This window comes from Bos indicus x Bos taurus, chromosome 10 (genome assembly GCF_003369695.1).
Source record: "Bos indicus x Bos taurus breed Angus x Brahman F1 hybrid chromosome 10, Bos_hybrid_MaternalHap_v2.0, whole genome shotgun sequence".
In the NCBI taxonomy this organism is placed as follows: Eukaryota; Metazoa; Chordata; class Mammalia; order Artiodactyla; family Bovidae; genus Bos; species Bos indicus x Bos taurus.
The window spans coordinates 52,021,407-52,042,083 of NC_040085.1; the positions used below are offsets into that span (position 1 = coordinate 52,021,407).

The following is a 20,677-nucleotide window of genomic DNA, read 5'->3' on the forward strand; positions in this document are numbered from 1 at the left end:
AAAGGTCCACGTGTAAGTGGACCTTTTTAAGACCTTACACATGTAAGACCTATGTAGTTCAAACACATATCATTTAAGGGTCAAGTGTAGTTAGTTATAGAAAATAAATGCTATCCCAAACACTAAGAATTTGATACAGATCAGACATTAAGTATAGGAGTTATGCTGCTGCTGCTGCTGCTAAGTCTCGTCAGTCATATCTGACTCTGTGCGACCCCATAGATGGCAGCCCACCAGGCTCCCCCATCCCTGGGATTCTCCAGGCAAGAACACTGGAGTGGGTTGCCATTTCCTTCTCCAATGCATGAAAGTGAAAAGTGAAAGTGAAGCCGCTCAGTCGTGTCCAACTCCTAGCGATCCCATGGACTGCAGCGCACCAGGCTCCTCCGTCCATGGGATTTTCCAGGCAAGAGTACTGGAGTGGGGTGCCATTGCTTCTCCATAGGAGTTATAGTATAAACTTATTGTAATATCATTAGATACAGAGATAGTATTTTAATATCCTATGTGTCTACATTATTCTAATATTTATATGTTCAAAATTACTTTCAGGAATTCATGAAGCATAATAGTCCACATCAGAATAAGAATTGCTTGAACAATTTTGACCTTTCAGAATACAGACAGATTCTTAGTGATGTGGCTATACGAATATATCATCAGTTCGTTATCGTAATGGAAAATAACATTCAACCAATAATAGGTAAGAAAAGAATTGATGACTAAGAAATATTTATAATGATGTTGAGACCTTAAAAAATAAATCTGCATGGAATGTGTAATTGAAAAGAATATAATTTTTTTTAAGCAAATAGTAAAATAATGTATTGGTTTAGTCTTATCCTTTTCTGCCCCACCCTTCCCCCAAAGAAAACAACTAAGTCATGTTGACATAAGTGGTTTTAGTCACTAGGGTGATAGTACTCATAGTAGCAGAAAATGCCAGTGTGGTGTTGACAATCCAAATCGTGACTTGGTCATGTTTCCAGTGGTATAAGCAAACGTTCACACAAAAACCTCTACATCTCCCAAAAACAAGCATTAATTTTCAGAGGTGGTACAGCCATGATACTCAGAAAGGAAGAGAACCATTTTTTCCTCAAGTAATACTATTTTTAGAGATTTTCCCTAACCACAATGCAAATAAGAGATTCACAGTATCACCTTACATAAGTATGCTTCTCTACTGTAGCTTCAAAGAACATAATTTTAGAACAAGAAACTTTACTAATATAAATGCCCACTATTTAATTCTCTGATTGCCTAAAGTGATTACATATATAAAAGTACATGGGTCATAGTTTTCTTTCTGTAAGGGGGATCCATCCTGTAGGGAAAGATTTGGGAGAACCGCTGCTCCTTATGTGGCTAACACTGGTTCTGAGCCAAGTATTTTTGAAATCCTAGAGCTCCACTCAATTTCTTGTATACTTTCTTCAGTTTTCTGAAATTGAAATACTGTAGGCTTTAAGTAGTTCCAGACCATGAGTTGTCATGCTAACCAGCTCTCTCTCCTGTCAAGTTGAAAGAAGAGGAACTGTTCCCCTCCTGTAGATGGTGGTGCATTCCCATCCACCCCTTACAGCCTGGTGTTCCCCAACCCTCCATCCTTCTGCTTTCTCTGCTACAGCTGTATCCACACTAACTCTTGTGAAAATTGTCCCACTCCCTGAAACAGACACACGAGAGCAGGGGAAATGTCCTCTGGGCGTCCCCACTGCATGTGCAAGAAAAGCTTCCATTTTTCTCCGTAGTGCCAGGCATGCTGGAGTACGAGAGTCTGCAGGGCATTTCTGGCCTGAAGCCCACAGGCTTCCGGAAGCGGTCCTCCAGCATAGATGACACGGATGCCTACACGATGACCTCCGTCCTGCAGCAGCTGAGCTACTTCTACAGCACCATGTGCCAGAATGGCCTGGACCCTGAGATCATGAGGCAGGCAGTGAAGCAGCTCTTCTTCTTGATCGGGGCGGTGACCCTGAACAGCCTCTTCCTGCGCAAGGACATGTGCTCCTGTAGAAAAGGGATGCAGATAAGGTAAGATCCATAAGCCACCACTAACCCTGGAGAGGCTGGCTGGAAAGGATGCTCCTGAAGTCCGAGACTGCATGCTCTGCCCGCCCTCCCTCCACAAGAGCGGCACTGCTGGAGGGTGTGCAAAATGACTCTTAGAGCCAAGGAGATCTCAGCCATATGATGCCAGGCCCTCCTCCCATCACTCTACCTATGCTAACTTGACACCCTGGCAGAGTGGCTTCAACTAAGAACTAACTGTGTATTTTAAATTTTGGCCCTCTGTGGTTATCATATATACAGCCAGTACTTGTTGACCACCACCTCTGTGATTAGCACTGGTGGGGGACACAGGAAACAAAGGAAAGGGTGATTTGATCCCTGCTGTTGAGAAGCTAAATGATGATTCAAGACCACTATAATTAAGTCATAAATAAGTGGTACAGGAAGTGCTTCAGAGAGGAGAGATGATTGTGGCCAGAAAAGTTAAAGAAGCCTGAAAACTGTTTGTGAGTAATCAAAAATGGAAGAACATTCCAGGCAAGGGAATGAGTGGGCAAAGCCATAGTGGTAGGACCGAGTGAGGACCCCTCCTCATGCAGGAGTAAATATTAATAGCTCTGTCTAGATTAAGTGCAGAGAAGGAAATGGCACCGACTCCAGTATTCTTGCCTGGAAACTCCCATGGACGGAAGAGCCTGGTAGGCTGCAGTCCATGGGGTTGCTAAGGGTCGGACACGACTGAGTGACTTCATTTTCACTTTTCACTTTCATGCATTAGAGAAGGAAATGGCAACCCACTCCAGTGTTCTTGCCTGGAGAATCCCAGGGACGGGGAAGCCTGATGGGCTGCCGTCTTTGGGGTCGCACAGAGTTGAACATGACTGAAGCAACTTAGCAGCAGCAGCAGCAGCTAAATTAAGTGAAGGCTTATGTCAGGATCTACAGGGCTATAGTAGAGTGGTAAGCTGAACCTAGATTGGGAGGGCGTAAAATGCCAGGCCAAGCATTGAGAGTTCATCCTGCAGACATGGTTATCCAGTTTGTTTGTTTTTTTAAATTTCTTTTTGTGTACTTATTTTTGGCTGTGCTCTCTGTTGCTTTTCAAGGGCTTTCTCTAGTTACTTCTTATGGGGCTATTCTTTGCAGTGTGAAAGCCTCTCATTACAGCGGCTTCTCTAGTTGCAGAGCACGGGCTCTAGAGCACAGGCTAAGTAGTCATGGCATGTGGGATTAGTTGCCTGGTGTTATGCAAGATCTTCTCGGACCAGAGGTTGAACCTGTGTCTCCTGCTTTGGCAGGCAGATTCTTATCCATTGTGCCACCTGGAAGTCTAGTTATCCAGTTTTGAAGTGTGTCAGCTTCTGTCTCTAAACCAAGAAAACACAGATCATTAGCTATTGTTTGAATTAACAGTCACATGATTAGAAACCAAATAATATGGGGTAGGTATTTAAGATTTTTTAATATGCACACAGATTTGATACCTGTAGGTGACAGGAGGATGTAGGGTGGTGGTGATGGCAGTGACACAATGAAAAGTGACCTAAAAAGTTTATTAAGCCAAGTAGTACACAAGAGGCATCCATTACACCTTAGCGTTGGTGAAGCTTGGACATCTCTACAAAGCAGTGTGTGAAATTCCCATGACCCCAGGTTGTGGTTTTCAGATACAAGGGAGTATTCAGGAGGGCTGGGCTTTGTGGGTCTTTTCTTCTTCACTGAGAGGAAAGGCTTCTGTTTATTTCCCAGGCTCTGAACAGATGCCCTGAAGTCCTCTGGGGCAGGCCTCAGGCTTATTTAAAGTCAAGTCATAAACCTACACATGTCACCAAAGTCTTTGCTAAACAACTCTTATTCCACCAGGAGGTCCCCAAGCTCAGTGAACATTTGTCCCCATAGGTGCCCAGCACTCTTTCCTCTCACCAATTGGAAGTGCTATTAGGGAGGTACTGCCTTTCCAGTGTGTTGCTCTGAGTGAACAGCATATACATCTTAGAGACATTTGTTCATTCAGATATTGATTCAGCTTCTGCCATAAACAAGGTACTTCAGGATTGGCAGTGATTTTGCCATGACAACACAAGCACTGCAATGGCAAAACATGAACACAAGTGGAAAATCAAACTCTAAGAAAGGAAAAATTAACAGTGGACAGAGTAGCTTGAAAACAGGCACTGGGCTTTCTGACTGCCAGGAGAAAAAAGCAAAACATCAGTAGCTCTCTGGTCTCATCTGGCATGGTGAAGCAGACCAGTTCCTGGGAAAATGTAAAAATTTTCCTAGTACGTAGTTCTTTTTTTTGTTCCTAGTGGGCTGCCGTCTACGGAGTCTCACAGAATCGGACACAACTGAAGCGACTTAGCAGCAGCAGTCATAAATTTATAAGAAATATTATCTCACGTGGAACTTTATCTCACCATCTCCACAATAGCATTTTTATTGCAAGTTCCATTGTGGTTATTTTGCCCAGGCATTTTATATATATATATATATATATACACATATATATATATATATACACACATAATATATATTTTAAATGTTTTTTAATTAAATTAATTAAAATAATTAATGTTTTGCTATTGCAATTTTATATATATATATTTATATATATAAATATATATATATATATTTTGGTTCTGCTGGATCTTCATTGCTGTGCAAATCTCTAATTGCAGCAAGTGGGGGCTACTCTAGTTGCAACGTGCAGGCTTCACACTGCAGCAGCTTCTCTTGCTGCTGAGCATGGGCTCCAGGTGCAGGGGCTTCAGTAATTGTGGCTCGTGGTTTCAGTAGTTGCAGCTTCCAGGCTCTAGAGCACAGGCTCGACAGTTGTGGTGCATGGGCTTAGATGTTCCACGGCAAGTGGGATGTTCTCGGATCAGAGATTGAACCTGTGTCTCCTGAATTGGCAGGTGGATTCTTTACCACTGAGCCTTCAAGGAAGGCCGCCCAGGGTTCTTTGATAAGAACCTAGGTAGGGCCTGTGGAGACAGTTCTGTTAGGAACCAGAATGATGTGGCCCAAGTACAGACATTGCTTGTTGTCCTGAGGGAATCTGGGGAGAATACAAAAGGCATTGACTTGGGTCTTAGAGGACGAGAAGGATTTCAGCCCAAGAACTAGAGAATTGAGCACAGGCCTCAGTGAAGGAATGCTTAGGGCAGGGTATGAATAGCCCTCCTTGAAAGGAGAACCAGAGTGATATGTGGATCTAGAAAGATGAGTTACGGAGACAGAGCGGAGTGCCAGCATGAGAAATGCATGCTTTAGTCCCTCGGGAATGGCAGCAACCTCAGAGATTTTTCTTTTTCAGAAGGCTTTAAACTATGGATTTTTTTTTTTTTTTTAGTAGTTGTGGGATTATTCGGGTTATAGATTTCATCTTAGGTGAGTCTGGTAGTTTTTGGTTTTCAAGGAATTAGCCCGCTTCATCACAGTTGAGGTAAAGTGTATATCACTGTTCAGAATATTCCTTTATTATTCTTTTAATTTCTGCAGAATTTGTAGCAACAGCCCCCATCCACTTCTCTGTGGGTAATTTGTCTTCTCTTCTCCTTGGTCAGTCTTGCTACAGGTATATCAATTTTATGATCTTTTCAAAGAACCAAGTTTTGATTTCATTGATTTTTGTCTTATTTTTTAAATTTAATGGACTTCTGTTCCTGTCTTTCTTCATTCCTTCTGCCTACTTTGCATTTAGTTTTCTTTTCTTCTAGGTTCCTAAAGTAGAAGCCTGGATTATTAGCTCTGAGACTTTCTTTTCTAACATAAGCATTTAATGCTATACATTTCTCTCCCAGCACTACTTTAACTCTATCCCCCAACACACAGTTTTGACGTATGTTGTTCAGTTCATTTTTGTTCAATTCAAAATATTTTTTAATTTCCCTCAAGTCTTACTCTTTGACTCTTGGATGGTATAGAAGTGTGTGTTGTTTAATTTCCAAGTGTTTAGAGACTCTCTTGTTACCTTTCTGTTATTGATTTTAGTTTAATTTTGTTGTGCTTAAAGAATATACTTTGTCAGTCGGACTGTTAGAAACAGAAGGTAGAATGGTGGTTGCCTGAAGCTGATGAGAGAGAGAGAGAAAGGGAGTTGTTGTTCCGTGGATGTACAGTTTCAGTTTTACAAAATGTTCTGGGAGCTTAGTTTCACAACATGGTGCATATAGTGAAGGCTACTATGCTATCCTATACACTTACAATGGTTAACATGGTAATATTTTCTACCACAATTTTTAAAAAGATCCCTAGATGCACACAGGTTAACATACACTGTAGGTTATGATGCTAGAGTTCCCAACCATCCCACTTTGTCTTAGACTTTCCCAGATTTATTTTTAAAACACAAACTTATAAATACTTTTACATTGAAAAAAACAAACTTTATATTTGTTATTGTTGGTCAGTCATTAAGTCATGGCTCTTTGCAACCCCATGAACTGCAGCACACCAGGCTTCCCTGTCCTTCACCATCTCCCAGAGCTTGCTCAAACTCATGACCATTGAGTTGGTGATGCCATCCAACCATCTCATCCTCTGTCATCCCCTTCTCCTCCTGCCTTCAATCTTTCCCAGCATCAGGGTCTTTTCTAATGAGTTGGCTCTTTGCATCAGGCGGCCAAGTATTGGAACTTCAGCTTCAGCATCAGTCCTTCCAATGAATATTCAAGGTTGTTTTCCTTCAAGATTGACTGGTTTGATCTCCTTGCAGTCCAAGGGACTCTCAAGAGTCTTCTCCATCACCACAGTTCAAAAGCATCAATTCTTTGGTGTTCAGCTTTCTTTATGGTCCAACTCTCACATCCGTACATGACTACTGGAAAAGCCATAGCTTTGATTAGACGGACCTTTGTCAGCAAAGTAATGTCTCTGCTTTTTAATATGCTGTCTAGGTTGGTCATAGGTTTTCTTCCAAAGAGCAAGCATCTTTTAATTTCATGGCTGCAGTCACCATCTGCAGTGATTTTGGAGCCCAAGAAAATAAAGTCTGTCACTGTTTCCACTGTTTCCCCATCTATTTGCCATGAAGTGATGAGAAAATTTATATGATTTCAGTTATTTTTAAATTTGTTAATACTTGCTTTTATGACCCAGAATACAGTCTACTTTTGTGAATATTCCAAATGCAGTTGAAAAGAATGTACATTCTTCTGTTGTTGGGTAGAATATTCTATAAATGTCAGTCAGACCCAATTTGTCGATGGTATTTTTTGGGGCTTCCCTGGTGACTCAGACAGTAATAATCTGCCTGCCATGCAGGAGACCTGGGTTCGATCCCTGGGTCAGGAAGATCCCCTGGAGAAGGGAATGGCAATCCACTCCAGTATTCTTGCCTGGAGAATTCCATGGACAGAGGAGTGACTAAGACTTTGACTTTCACTTTCATTTTTCAGTTCTTCTGTATCCTTGCTGATTTTCTGTCTACTAATTCAATTGACTACTGAGAGGTGTATTGAAGTCTTCAACTGTAATTATGAATGTATCTATTCTTTCAATCTGTCAGTTTTTGCATTATGTATTCTGAAGCTGTGTTTTTCTTACACTCTGAGTAAGGTGCATACACATTAAACATTGTTATGTCATCTTGGTGAACTGACCCTCCTATCATTATGTGGGGGTCTCTCTTTATCCCATCCTGTTAATTTTCTCTGCTTTGACGTCTACTTTATGGACTTCCCTGGTGGCTCAGACGGTAAAGTGTCTGTCTACAACGCAGGAGACCCAGCTTCGATCCCTGGGTTGGGAAGATCCCCTGGAGAAGGAAATGGCAATCCACTCCAGTACTATTGCCTGGAAAATCCCATGGAAAGAGGAGCCTGGTAGGCTACAGTCCATAGGGTCACAAAGAGTCGGACATGACTGAGCTAAATGAGTCAGTCATATCTTGTCTGAAAGTCTACTTTTTAATTGGATCAGTGTTTTCATAGTATACCTTTTCCCATCCTTTTATTGTAAACTTATTTGTGTAATATTTGAAGTGTAGGCAGCATATATTTGGGTCCTTTTTTTTTTAATCCAGTCTGACAATCTCTGTTTCTTGTTATATTTAAACCATTTTAATTTAATGTACTTATTGATATATGACATATTTAGATATAAGCCTACATTTTTGTTATTTTCTATTTGTTCCTTCTGGTTTTTATTTCTTTGATTTCCTGTTTCTGTCTTATTTGGGGTTCTTTGAATATTTTTGGCATCGTTTTTAAATTTCCCTATTGTATTTTCTCTATATCTCTCTGTATCTTTTTTAATGGTTGTTCTAGAAATTATAGTATCATACTTACCTTTTTCAATCTATTTGGAATCAATATCTTTTATTTTTAAATTGGATTTTTAAAAAGCTGTTTATTTGGATTTTTTAGTCACACTGCATGGCATGCATGGTATTGGTTCCCCAACAAGGGATTGAACCCATGCCCCCTTCACTGAAAGTTTGGAGCCCCAACCATTTATCACATTAAGTCTACTTGGGCTTTACTTAACTCACTATGTGCTACACTCCCAGCAAATGTCCCCATCTGGGGCCAGGTGGTGGGAGGACAGAGCTAGAGGCATTCACCCCCATCCCCTTGAGCTGCAGTTCCTCCAGCTGAAGAAGTTCCCCTCTCTGATTTAGTTTGCTGCTGGAGCCTGCTGCCACCACCATAGGACTGTTTGGGGCTTGCGCATAACAGAGTGAAGAAAAAGAAAGAAAAGGAGAAATAAGAAAAACAGAATTTCTACCCTCTCTCAGAGTATTAGGACACCCCCTTTTCAGCACCTCAAACCAGAACTGGAGGGTTCCTCCTAGAGCTCTTAGTTATCAGCAATGCCCACTGCTGAATTTCAGGCTGCTTTGAGTTCAAACCAGTGACTAGCCAAGGGGAAGATACTGGTAAACTCAGTATTAATTGGGAGATACTTCAGATTCTGGTCTTCTTCCCCACACCACCTGCTACTGTTTACTTTTCAAAGTCCTCAAATAGTTGTTCCAGGCATTCCATCCAGGTTTTATAACTGCATTCCGTGGGAGACACAAAATGGAGTGCTTATTCCATCTTACCAAGAACTAGAGCTCCCAATACAGATTTTTGAGTAGGAGGATTAAGATGCTCAAAATTCAGATTTAGAAAAACTGTGGCAGAGTTGAATAGGATGGATTAGAAGGGATGAGATGGGAGGCCCATTAGGAATCTACTGTAATAAGAACTTAAACTAGTGGGACAAAATTGAGAATGACAGTGTCGGGGTGGGGGTGGGGTGCTTATCAGAGCAAGAGAAGTCATTTCACATTTATTACCTCCTTATGGAATACATTAACTCAGCATTATTGTCCCAGTGATATAACCCATGGGGAGTTGCTAATCTGGAAGGTCAGAGCTAGAGCTGACCTTAAAGATCACCTAGTTCACTCAATTTCTTAAACAGCTTCATTGATATATAATCTCCATGCCATACAGTTCACTTGTTTAAAGTGTAGAGTCAATGAAGTTTGGTATATTTACAGAATTATGTAACCATCACCATAATGTAATTTTAGAAAAGCTTCATCACTCCAAAAAGAAACCTTAAACCCAGTTATCAGCCACTCTTATCCCCTACCCACATCCCACTGAGTCCCCTCCTCCTCACCTCAGTTCAGTTCAGTTCAGTCGCTCAGTCATGTCCGACTCTTTGTGACCCCATGGACACCAGGCCTCCCTGTCCATCACCAACTCCCAGAGTTTACTCAAATTCATGTCCATTGAGTTGGTGATGCCATCCAACCATCTCATCCTCTGTCGTCCCCTTCTCCTCCTGCCTTCAATCTTTCCCAGCATCAGGGTCTTTTCCAATGAGTCAGTTCTTTGCATCAGGTGGCCTTAATATGGGAACTTCAGCATCATTCCTTCCAATGAACACCCAGGACTGATCTCCTTTAGGATGGACTGGTTGGATCTCCTTGCAGTCCAAGGGACTCTCAAGAGTCTTCTCCAAAATCACAGTTCAAAAGCATCAATTCTTCAGTGCTCAGCTTTCTTTATGGTCCAACTCTCACATCAGTACCTGACTATTGGAGAAACCATAGCTTTGACTATACAGACCTTTGCTGACAAAGTAATGTCTCTGCTTTTTAATATGGTGTCTAGGTTGGTCATAGCTTCTCTTCCAAGGAACAAGTGTCTTAATTTCATGGCAGCCATCACCATCTGCAGTGATTTTGGAGCCCAAGAGAATAAAGTCTGTCACTGTTTCCATTGTTTCCCCATCTATTTGCCATGAAGTGATGGGACCGGATGCCTTGATCTTATTTTTTGAATGTTGAGTTTTAAGCCAGCTTTTTTTTTTTTTAAGCCAGCTTTTTCACTGTAGTCTTTCACTTTCATCAAGAGACTCTTTAGTTCCTCTTCGCTTTCTGCCATAAGGTTGCATATCTAAGGTTATTGATGTTTCTCCCAGCAATCTTGATTCCAGCTTGTGCTTCATGCAGCCCAGCATTTCACATGATGTACTTTGCATATAAGTTAAATAAGCAGGGTGATGATATACAACCTTGATGTACTCCTTTCCCAATTTTGAACCAGGCCATTGTTCCATATCTGGTTCTGTTGCTTCTTGACCTTTATACAGATTTCTCAGGAGCCAGGTAAGGTGATCTGGTATTCCCATGTCTTTCCATACATCAACATGCATCCGCCACGTTTACACCCGTGGCGGATGCATGTTGATGTATGGCAAAACCAATACAATATTGTAAAGTAAAAAAATAATAATAATAATTAAAAAATTAAAAAAAATTTTTCCACAGTTTGTTGTGATCCACACAGTCAAAGGCTTTAGTGTAGTCAATGAAGCAGCAGTAGATGTTTTTCTGGAATTCTCTTGCTTTTTCTTTGATCCAATGACAACATCAAATATATTTTCTTCCTCTACAGATTTGCTTATAATAAATGAAACCATAAAATACATTGTCTTTTGTGAGTAGCTTCATTCACTTAGTGTAATGTTTTCATATTTCACCCATGTAGTAGCATGTGTCAGTATCTCACTCATTTTTATTGTTGAATAACATCTTATTGTATAGATAGACCACAATTTATTTATCTGCCCACCAATTGGTAAGCATTAGGGTTGTTTTCATTTTTTGACTATAATGATTAATGCTCCTGTGAACATTTGTGTATGATTTTTTTGTGTGGACCTTTCAATTCGGAGTTGCTGGGTCAGATGGTAGTTCTATGTCTAACATTTTGAGGAAATGCTTGTTTTCCTTAGCAGCTGTACTATTTACATTCTCCCTAGCAATGTGTGAGTGTTCTCAACACCCTGATTTACCAAGAGAGGTAGAGTAACTTTCCAGGCTCACAAAACAGATTGGTGAGATTAAAACCCATGCCTCTTAACTTATAAACCTATGATAGTAAGTGACAGAAACTAGAATAGAAACCCCAGTGAACTTAGAAAACCTTCTACCAGTTGAAAATTTTCTGATACTTTAGGAAAAGAGTTCAAACAGTTTTTATACCAGTGTAAATCCCCTCTTGGAAGGAAAGTTATGACCAACATAGACAGCATATTAAAAAGCAGAGACATTACTTTGCCAACAAAGGTCCATCTAGTCAAGGCTATGGTTTTTCCTGTGGTCATGTATGGATGTGAGACTTGGACTGTGAAGAAGGCTGAGTGCCGAAGAATTGATGCTTTTGAACTGTGGTGTTGGAGAAGATTCTTGAGAGTCCCTTGGACTGCAAGGAGGTCCAACCAGTCCATCCTAAAGGAGATCAGTCCTGGGTGTTCATTGGAAGGACTGATGTTGAAGCTGAAACTCCAATACTTTGGCCACCTCATGCAAAGAGTTGACTCATTGGAAAAGACCCTGATGCTGGGAGGGATTGGGGGCAGGAGAAGGGGACAACAGAGGATGAGATGGTTGGATGGCATCACTGACTCAATGGACATGAGTTCGAGTGAACTCCGGGAGTTGGTGATGGAAGGGAGGCCTGGCGTGCTATGATTCATGGGGTCGCTAAGAGTCGGACACGACTGAGCGACTGAACTGAACTGAATTGAAGTCCCCCCTTCAAATATCACTATGAGGTTTTCCTTTAAGATATTTTCAAATCTATTATTAAAGGTACATTAATAGATTGTTTTATAAATTATTGTAGTCACTGTTCTTTGCTCAGATTTTCTCCAAAGTTTATTGCTATTATGACCACTCACCCTAGACCATCCTGATCCTTAGAATCATGGATGAGAGCTGATCACCTGGCCCAACCCCCTCTTGTTACAAATGAAGAAACTGCTGGACGTGGTCCTGAGGATCTTAGTGAACACTGGTACCATGCTGGGACATGCTTAGGGACTCTACACCTTCCCCTAAAGTGTTCTAAATGGATCACCCACTATTCTCTGCTCCTCTGGCTTTTACTCCAGGTGCAACATCAGTTACTTAGAAGAATGGCTTAAAGATAAGAATTTACAGAACAACTTGGCCAAGGAAACTTTGGAGCCTCTCTCACAGGCAGCATGGTTGCTTCAGGTGAAGAAGACCACCGACAGTGATGCCAAGGAGATCTACGAACGCTGTACCTCCCTGTCTGCTGTGCAGGTAATCAGGTTTGTTCAGTGTCTCCCTGATCTTCACCAGTGATCATGTGACTGGCATCCCCTTTCCTGGCTTAGCTGGCATGGGGTGCATCTGCATCTCTGTGTGCTCTTTGGCCTACCCACTTATCTAACAAGCATTTATTAAATAGTAACTCTAGACCTTGAAAACCTAAAAGTTCGTATGGCACATTCCCTGCCCACAAAACCACAGATGTGTGTGTGTGTGGGGAGAGGATGTAGGACTGGAGAAGGAGGCTGGAAATGGGGAATTGTCTCACAGTCATCTAATTATATGATGTCCTTGCTCCCATCTATGCTCTTCTCAGTTTGTTTTCTCTCTTCTTGGGGAAAAAAATAACACATGGTTCCTAGAGCCAGATTACAGTATTAAAGAACCACTTGTGGTTCCCAACTGTTCCCAGACCACTGGAACAATCATTTCATGGACAGAGTTATCCTTTTCGTGGCCTTATACTATCTTATGCATTGTTTGCAGATCATAAAGATTCTTAATTCATACACACCTATAGATGACTTTGAAAAAAGAGTGACTCCATCCTTCGTTCGCAAAGTGCAGGTGAGATGCTTAAGATGTGCCTTTTAATTTTTAGTATGAGACAGTGATATTTAATTACCACTATAGAAGTTCAGAATTAAAGTACATGTAACAAATATACAAAGGAAATGCCCACAGGAAAAGTGGCAGAAATCTTCCCTGTCAAATTCCCCCTGTTTTCAGAAGCCATTTTAGCCCTGGTGGCAAGGGACTGAAAACACCAAAACCATGACTCTCAGTCTACAGTCCTTCAGCATGTCTTGTTTCTCATCAGTCTTTGAGCATAGACAAGGGAACAGAGGCTGAATAGAAACAGAGAACCTACGTACTCATTTTTTCTTATTTTAATCCCTAAAGTTTCTTTCCCAATGCCTTAGGGCAGCAGTTCTCAAAAGTTGCATTCAAGAGTCTTTGGTGAGGTGGGGAGGAGTGGATCCTTGAGATAATTTCAGAGAGTCTGCAAAGTCTTCCTTTTTCCAAATATATACCTGTGTGAGGCAGACTTTTCTTCACACACTTCAACCAGAATAGCAAATCACTACAGGTGAATGCAGAAGCAGATACAAGATTCCACCTGTCACATTAAGTCAGTCATTAAAAATTTACAAAATTATAAAAAATAATACTACTTCCCAGTAGTTTTTTTTAAAATTTTCTTTCAAATTTGAGTTATTTTTCAATAAAAATATGTTAACATGTCTTGGGCTTTTCTTGTTATAAGTAGTTTAAATTATTGTTTTATTACTAATATGATAAATATCCATAGCTCTAACCACATGCACGAAAGCTGTTTAGGGTCCTCAGTAATTTAAGATTTTAAAGGGGTCCTGAGACCAAAAAGTTTGCAAACCACTGAACTAAAAATAATTATGAATGCAATAAAAATTTAATACTGAGCTCCACTCATGAGCTGAGAATTATGCCATGAGAATAGGTAAGAATAGAAACTAGATCGATTTACAGTCAGCCCATCCTGGGGGAAATTAACTTCTGAAGTGAAAAAGAGCAAGTAGGTCTTCATGAGAGCTGGCCTGGAAGACCCAAACAGACCATTTCACCTTGTGCTGTGCTGTCGAAAAGCCCCTTTGTGTGTTATCTCACAAGATTTTGAAAGGAGTTTTTCACTGTTGTGTTTTCCTTGCTCTTGACTTCCAGACAGCAACACAGCAGAGCGCGCTGGTTTCCTTATTCATCTTCCCCCTGGTTCTCATTTCAGGCTCTCCTCAACAGCCGAGAGGATTCATCACACCTGATGTTGGACACCAAACACCTCTTTCAAGTCACATTTCCTTTTACTCCCTCTCCACATGCCCTGGAAATGATCCAGATCCCCAGCAGTTTTAAGCTTGGCTTTCTCAATAGGTTATAGCAGGAGAAAAGGGCATAAGTGCACTTTTCTTTCAAAAGCTCAGTGAAGCTCAAATAAGAGGGAGGTGGCTTACACCTGATTGGAACTGGAGATGCTTTGGAATGTGATTTAATGAAGAAAATAAGAATTCTCCCAAATGGGCCACATCTCCTCTTGCTCATGGTGATGGTGCTGCCGCCGTCATCTTGTAAGAATTCACACACACCAGTTGAGATTGGAAAGCCCACATCTACCTTTGGAATCTCAGCCAAATTTTACTAGAATTCCTTCAATACTCATATTTTCTGCCTGGTGCCTCTATCTTATGACAAGGGTCCACCCAGTGGGAGTGAGACTCTCGGGACACAGCTTATCCTGTTTTCTAAGGTTCATGTGAAGCCCAGATATTTATGAAGCCACAAATGGGTTCCAGGATTGTCTTTCAAATAATCCCATTTGACCATGACCCATCAGAAATTCTCTCACCCACACGCTTGCTTGATGAGAGTGGGGGTGCTTCACCAACTCTTTTTACTGAAGATGCTTCTGCATTAAAAAATATTTATTTCAGGCCCCTCTAATTTTTAAGAGAATATTCAATCTGAAATAAATCATGAAGTATTTTTATGTAAATATTCATTTAAAACTAACATATCATTCAAGTCTAACTCCCACATCATTTATCATCTCCTCCAAAAGAACACGTCATTAAATTTTCTCTGCCAACATATTTGCCATAACTTGTCATTGTTTAATATCTTTCATACAATGACTTAAAAAACTAGTTTGAAAAGGCAACCTAAATGATTTTTTCTGTCTTATCAGCATTCAAATATGTTTTAAGATTTCCTCATAAAAATAACTGAAAAATTATGTCAGTTCCTTCTTTTGAGAAATCTCCCAAGTTTTCTGGGAACTGACTATTCCTTGTTCCTCCAGGTTTCCTTATTTCTTCTTTTCAGAGCAGAAAATGTGACTTGATAAGCACTCCTGGCCTGTGGACTCAGTGTTCTTCCATACCTCCCCAGAGTCACAGGCCATGGCTGACTCTAATATGGGCATATACCTTAGGAGTAGAGATAATCCATGATGATGAATTAACGTCACCCTTCCAATATGTAATAATGTCTTTTCATATCATAAATGATTTAATTTAGTTCACTCGGATATATTGTATATGAAGACATGAGGAGTAGAACTTTGTAATATTTTAATCAATAAAATTACCACGTGATCTGGGTCAAATTCTTTTATTTGCCAGGAGATTACATTTTTCCTAAGTGCACAAGGTTTATGCTTTGCTTTAAGGGTCATACTTAAAGATGCTGGAAATGTTACAGATTCATAACACCTCATAAAACATATATAAAATTTTTTAGCAAGGAAGTAAATATGCCCTCTTTGGCTATATCTCCATGTAGCTCCCAGACTGTGCCAGCATTAGGGGCTACTTGGCAGAGAGTTGGCTGGGTTTTGATTCACATGGATTGCCTTCTTCCTGCCCCTTCCAGGTCTCCCCGACACCACAAAGAGCCCATCACTCTTCCTTTTTGGCTCCCATAACTCAAGCTTCCTGTCTGTTTTATAGCACCCATCATGGGCTATAGGACAGTAACATTGGCTGTTCCCTCTGGTACCCTGTGAGCTCCTGGAGAAAAGGTCATCTCAATGCTAGCAAGTGGAACTTCAGGAGCAGAGTCCTACTGGAGGCAGCAGGGTTTGTAGGGGGTCAGTCTTGGGAAGGAGTAGATCTTGCTTGAAGACAAGGGGACCTGCAGAGCCTGAAGAGCATACACATGGAGAAAGGGGCAGGGAAGCACTCACCGCACTGTCTGGATCCATTCTACAAAGACGAAGGTGGAAAGAGTGGCCAAAACCATGAGGTACTGATGGGGTGAGGACTGTGAAAAGGCAGGAGCTGCTGCTAACCTTCAATAACAGGTAAATGTCGGGGCCACTCAGTGAAGCAGGGTGTGAATTCATAGGGGTCAAACCTGCCAAACTCTGCTTCCTGCAGAGAGCAGAGAACTGCACTCTAAAAACTGGTCCACGGGGTTTCTGAGGGAACCTGGCGGTATGGAGGCCTAGGGGGTGAGTGAGTGATGCAACCTGCAGTGAGTGCCCCAGCTGTGAACACAGAGCGGAGGTGGGAAGGAAGAGAGCCGCTGAGCTGTGAAGTCCAGATAAGGAGATTACTTAGACGGATGCAGTTGCCTTAGCACCTTGAAGCTGCAGCTCTAACTTCTCCACATTCTGCTGATCGGTTCCAAGTGTTGACTCTCTGGAAGGTATGTATGTGTTAACATTAGAGTACTCAGACTTCCTTAAATGCTCAGAAAAGTGTTCAGGTGTGTGCATACCAAGTTGTTGACAGGGGTCTTTCTGGGCAGTGAGAGTATAGGTAAAGGAAGTTATGGTAGTTAATCTGTATGTTCTAATTTTTCCACATTTCACATGCATTTCTTCTGAGATAGATAGGTGCTTTGTTTTAAGAATATATTTAGTATTGACATCAGGGGCAAATTAAGCATCTTTACAATTTAATAAGTTTTAAAAACTGACCCACATAACACTTCACATGTCAACGTAAATCTTGAAGTGCAGCATATAGAATAGAAAGAGGCTTCTAACACTAAACATTACATAGTTTTAATGCCTGTGAGACTCACCCATTCATTGTCATGTGTATCAGCAGTTTATTCATTTTTATTAGATGATAATTTATGTATCTATCTAAATTGACGAATATTTGGGTTTTTCCAGCTTGGGGCTATTATAAATTAAACTATTATGACATTCATGGTTTTTTTGAGGATGTAAGTCTTCATTTCTGTTGAGTATATATCAAGGAGTAAAATGATATGTTTGCATAGCTTTAGTGGCTCCTATCAATTAGTTTTCTGGTGTGGTTGTACCAGTTTATTCTCTCACCAGCTGAAGGGGTCCACTTCTCTACATTCTCACCCACACTTCACGCCATCAGTCTTTACTCTTAGGTGTTCTGGTGGGTAAGTAGTGGATTCACAGTGTCTTTTAACTTGCATTTCATTGACACCTAATGATGTTGAGCACCTCTTTATCTGTTTATTGACTGTATGAATATCTGCATTTGTTAAGTGTCCAAGTTTTTGCCCACTTAAAAATAATCTGTACTGAGATACAACTGCACACAACATAAAACTCACTGTTTTATAGCATACATTTCAGTGGTTTTTAGTAAATTCACAAGCAAATTACATTATCTAATTCTAGAGAATTTCCATCACTCCTAAAAATAAACCCCATACTCGTTAAGCAGTCACTCCAACCCCCTACCTCCCACCTGTTGCCAACCTCTAATCTTTCTGTCTCTGTGCATTTGCCTATCCTGGATGTATTGTATAAATGCAATCACAATCTGTGGCCTTTTGCATCTTACTTACTTCACTTAGCGTAAAGTTTTCAAGGTTCATCCATGTTGTAGCACATCAGACTTCATCCTTTTTTTAATTGCCAAATAAGAGTCTACTGGATGAACAGACCACATTTTCTTTATTCATTCCTCAGTTGCTGGACATGTTAGTTGTTTCCACTTCTTTGGCTTAAATGCTGCTACAGATATTCATGTGTAGATTTTTATGTGCACATATGTATTTGATGGTCTTGGAATATGCCCAGGAGTAAATCTGCTTGGTCATTTGGTAGCAACCATGTTTAACTTCTTGAGTAACTGCCAAGCTGTTTTCTACAGAGGCAGCAACATTTTACATTCCCACTGGCAAAGTATGAGGGTAATTTTGCCCATTTTTAATTGGGTCAATGAAGCACAATTTTAAAAGTGAAAACTGGGGGTACCCTATATATCCTACAGTAGGATGTTGGCTTATTAAATTGTGATACTCCATCACTCCATAGTATAAAATAATACTAAAGCTATTACCAAAAAACAGATAGCTCTGTAAGCAGTAACAGAATAAGTTAGGTAAAAAAGCAAGTGGCTAACAATTCCATTTATGTAACTAACAAACTTTTATCTATGGCATCAGAAAACTCTGGAAGAATAGCCTCCAAACTCAGGGAACTGAGTGTAGGGCAGGTAATGGGGATTTTCACTTTTGACTTTCTATCCTTGGCACTGACTTTTTAAAAAAATAATCATGGGGTAGTAGGTGATTTGGTAATTTTTTTTTTTTTTGGAAATGTATATTTAAGTGAAACATTTCAAAGAAATTTTGTGCTTGGCTTAGGGTTAGGTAACTCCTACTGCAGAGCAATCTCATGTCAGAATTTGTTAAAATGGGGTATTTTTATTTTTTTCTTGTCAAAGTGCCCACTGAAGCTTTTGCTCTAGCTGTGAAAAGTTCCCTCATCATAAAAATGATTATTTTCAATAAGTACAATAGACTGTACTAAAATTAAATTTAGCCCATGTTATAAAAACTAAATGGAAAATACCAGGATGTAAAGAGTGCACACGAACAGTATGACTTCTGGTCCTAAAAGTCTATTCCTGCATAGCTAAAATGTGAAGTGGAGTCTCTGGGCAATGGGTTATGGGTGACTGTTTTCTTCCTTATACCTTTCTGATTTTTCCAAATTTTCCACAATGAGCATGTATAACGTTTATAGTTTTAAAATGCTATAATCTTCCAAATTTACTTTGTTGCTTGCTCATGTTCAACCAACCGGATCTAAAATGCTAGCTATACAATATAATTTACGGTGGATATGACTCAAGACTTGTGGTCTCCATTTAAAAATTGGTGTTTTCCAAGAATATGCAATGACATGTGAAGATGAAAACGCTATTATGCAAAAAACCAAAGTTCAAAATTGCATATGGCATGTAATTCCAATTTTTTTAATGTGTATTCATAGATGCCTATGGAGATATTAGAATAAAACATAAAATGCTAACAGAGGTCAGTTACTTGTTAGGACAAGGCATGTAGATGACAGATTTTCCTTTTTCGTGTCCTTCTATTTCCAATTATATATAATGAACATGTACATCTTTTATAATGTGAAAAAAATATAAAATTCAGTATGGGAAAAGTCTTTATCCAGATTTGGAATATTGGAAATTTTTAAAAATTTTTATTGGAGTATAGCTAATTTATAATTTTGTGTTTCAAGTGTACACCAAAGTGAATCAGTTATACAAATACATATATCCACTCTTTTTTTAGATTCTTTCCCCTATAGATCATTACAGAGTACAGAGTTCCCTGTGCTATATAGTAGGTACTTATTCATTACCTATTTTATATACAGTAGTATGTATATGTCAATCCCAATCTCCCAATGTATCTTCCCCCCCATCCCCCAGTAACCATGTTTGTTTTCTACATCCGTGACTCTGCTTTTGTTTTATAAATAAGTTTGTTTGTTCCTTTAAAAAAAATATTCCACATATAAGTGATATCATATGATATTTGTCTTTCTGTGTGGCAATTTTTCTACTTCTCTCTTGGTGGGAGTCGATCTCCCATAATTCCTAGTCGTCCTTCTATTCCTTCTGCATTTAGTTCCTGGGGTTCCTCTCACCTTCCACTCCTGCAGCTACTACTCTGTCCAGAGCATATTTCCTCTTCTCCAGTACTTGATAACAGTCTCTTAACCTAATTGATTTTCCTGCTGTACACTCTCTCTCTGACCTACTTGCAGAAGTGCAAATGCTGGAATAATCCACTTGAATGACGTCACTCCCTGCTGAAAACCCATGGCTCACCTTCCTAATGCTATTACTCGGAGTCCTGAGCACGACCTTGTGACTGGCCACCTTGGCAGGTTTGGGCAGTGGCAGGGGGTGGGGGAGGCGGGGGCAGCATTACCAGGCCTCCACCCCAGGCCAGTCCCTGGTGGGCAGGCCCTTTCCCATTCTTTAACTCTCTTTTTGTGACAAAGCAGAACAGCGTGATGGTGCTGGCTCTGTGGTAAGGGTCGTGGACTTCCTCTGCATACAGATTCAGGCTCCATCACTGACCTTTCCGTTGTTAAACCCTCAGTATCTCCCTTGTGGTAACACAGATGTCCTGCTTCCCTCCCTGGGTGGCTGTGAGAGGTCAGGGCCTCTCACAGGCCCTCTCATGAGTTCCCCAGTCTCTCCCCAGCCCCATGGTTACCCCTGCGTGGTAGACATCCCCCCCAGGGGTGTCCCCACTGCCACCTGCCCCACAAATACATCCTTCTCAATTTGGACT

The 20,677-nt window shown here is 40.5% G+C and overlaps 1 protein-coding gene across 1 annotated transcript in view; it reads left to right on the plus strand.

Annotated features, from left to right (window-relative positions):
• Nucleotides 1-15,729, plus strand: part of MYO5C (myosin VC) — a 118,469-nt gene extending 102,740 nt beyond the window's left edge. The window contains exons 37-41 of the mRNA XM_027553992.1: nt 553-703; nt 1,755-2,037; nt 12,418-12,592; nt 13,088-13,168; nt 14,364-15,729. Coding sequence (XP_027409793.1) covers nt 553-703; nt 1,755-2,037; nt 12,418-12,592; nt 13,088-13,168; nt 14,364-14,516 — 843 coding nt within the window. The 3' untranslated portion in view covers nt 14,517-15,729. The remainder of the gene's footprint in view (nt 1-552; nt 704-1,754; nt 2,038-12,417; nt 12,593-13,087; nt 13,169-14,363) is intronic.
• Nucleotides 15,730-20,677: the final 4,948 nt, after the last annotated feature.